General features: G+C 50.6%; 1 protein-coding gene across 3 annotated transcripts in view; it reads right to left on the bottom strand.

Annotated features, from left to right (window-relative positions):
* LOC131884377 (uncharacterized) overlaps window positions 1-639 on the bottom strand; it is a 7,078-nt gene extending 6,439 nt beyond the window's left edge. For all 3 annotated transcript variants that reach the window (XR_009373716.1, XM_059232139.1, XM_059232147.1), the window contains exon 1: window positions 16-639. Coding sequence is in view for 2 of the 3 variants with exons in the window: in XM_059232139.1 (XP_059088122.1) it covers window positions 16-462 (447 nt within the window). In the remaining variant the exon portion in view is untranslated. The remainder of the gene's footprint in view (window positions 1-15) is intronic.
* Window positions 640-1,117: the final 478 nt, after the last annotated feature.

Here is a 1,117-nt window from a genome sequence, read left to right as displayed (position 1 = left end):
TGGGCTTCATGTTACCTGGTTACTTGGTTGACAAGTCCTCATTTTTCGATGGGCTCGAACTGCCGTGCAAGACGCAAAAGTTTTTCGGCATTGGCCGCAATGGAACTTTTGAAATGCAGCGCTTGAAGTGGATCCCTTTGGAGCCTTGGACGTGAAAATAGTCTCTGTGGACGGGGTAGCCATCTTGGGCGCTTGCGCTGGGAGGGACAGAGTAGTAGAACTGGCAACCGGCGGACGGGTCATCAACGGTGATTCGGGACCAGCCATAGTGGACGAGGTTTGGTTGGCTCTCGTCCCAGAGATATCATTGATAGGGTTGGGTCTGTTGGGTCCTCGTCCATCCTGAGCTCTGTCCTGAGCTCCGTCCTGCCCTCCATCTGGTTCTCTCTCCCCGTTCACCTCATCGGAACACGTCCAGACCATGGTGAGCTTAGGCCCTTCCTCTTTCAGGAGTTTGGACATTGGTGTCAAGATTGATTACGAACTTACATCAACCGCTGGGAACCACGCACGTGGAGTAATCGGATATTCCTCCTAGCGCTCCTAGCCCTCCACAGGGGTTGGCGTCAGACATCAAAATAATCGGAACTCTATTCCATGATAGTCACGCAACTTTTCTCAATTAAGAGCATTCCGAAAATGGCTTAGAGAAAATTCACGATGGTTTGGGCATGTTCGCATTTCTTATCGTGCTTTTATTGTCCTGCCATCTATGGACCAAGTTGTGGTTTACAAAAAGAGGCAGGTCGAATCCAAATAAGCCAACGAGGTAGGGGTAGGGAGATGGAGTTGGACGATAGGGACGCGTAATCGATCCACGGGAGCGGTGCCACAAAGTCCAGTAGTCGATTGGGGTTCCAACCACTACTGCTAAACAATGATGATACCCAACGATGTTGAATCGTGTACCGATTCTAAGCCATTTTTGTTGTCTGACTCCAACCCTTGTCGAGGGCTAGGAGGAATATCCGATTACTCCACGTGCGTGGTTCCCAGCGGTTGATGGAAGTTCTTAATTAGTCTTGACACCAATGTCCAACTCCCGAAAGAGGAAGGGCTTAAGCTCCACATGGTCTGGACGTGTTCCGATGAGGTGGACGGGGAGAGAGAACCAGGT

Source organism: Tigriopus californicus, chromosome 1, assembly GCF_007210705.1.
Source record: "Tigriopus californicus strain San Diego chromosome 1, Tcal_SD_v2.1, whole genome shotgun sequence".
Classification (NCBI taxonomy): Eukaryota; Metazoa; Arthropoda; class Copepoda; order Harpacticoida; family Harpacticidae; genus Tigriopus; species Tigriopus californicus.
The sequence above is the reverse complement of the archived record's forward strand: the minus strand, read 5'-3'. Positions and strand labels throughout refer to the sequence as shown.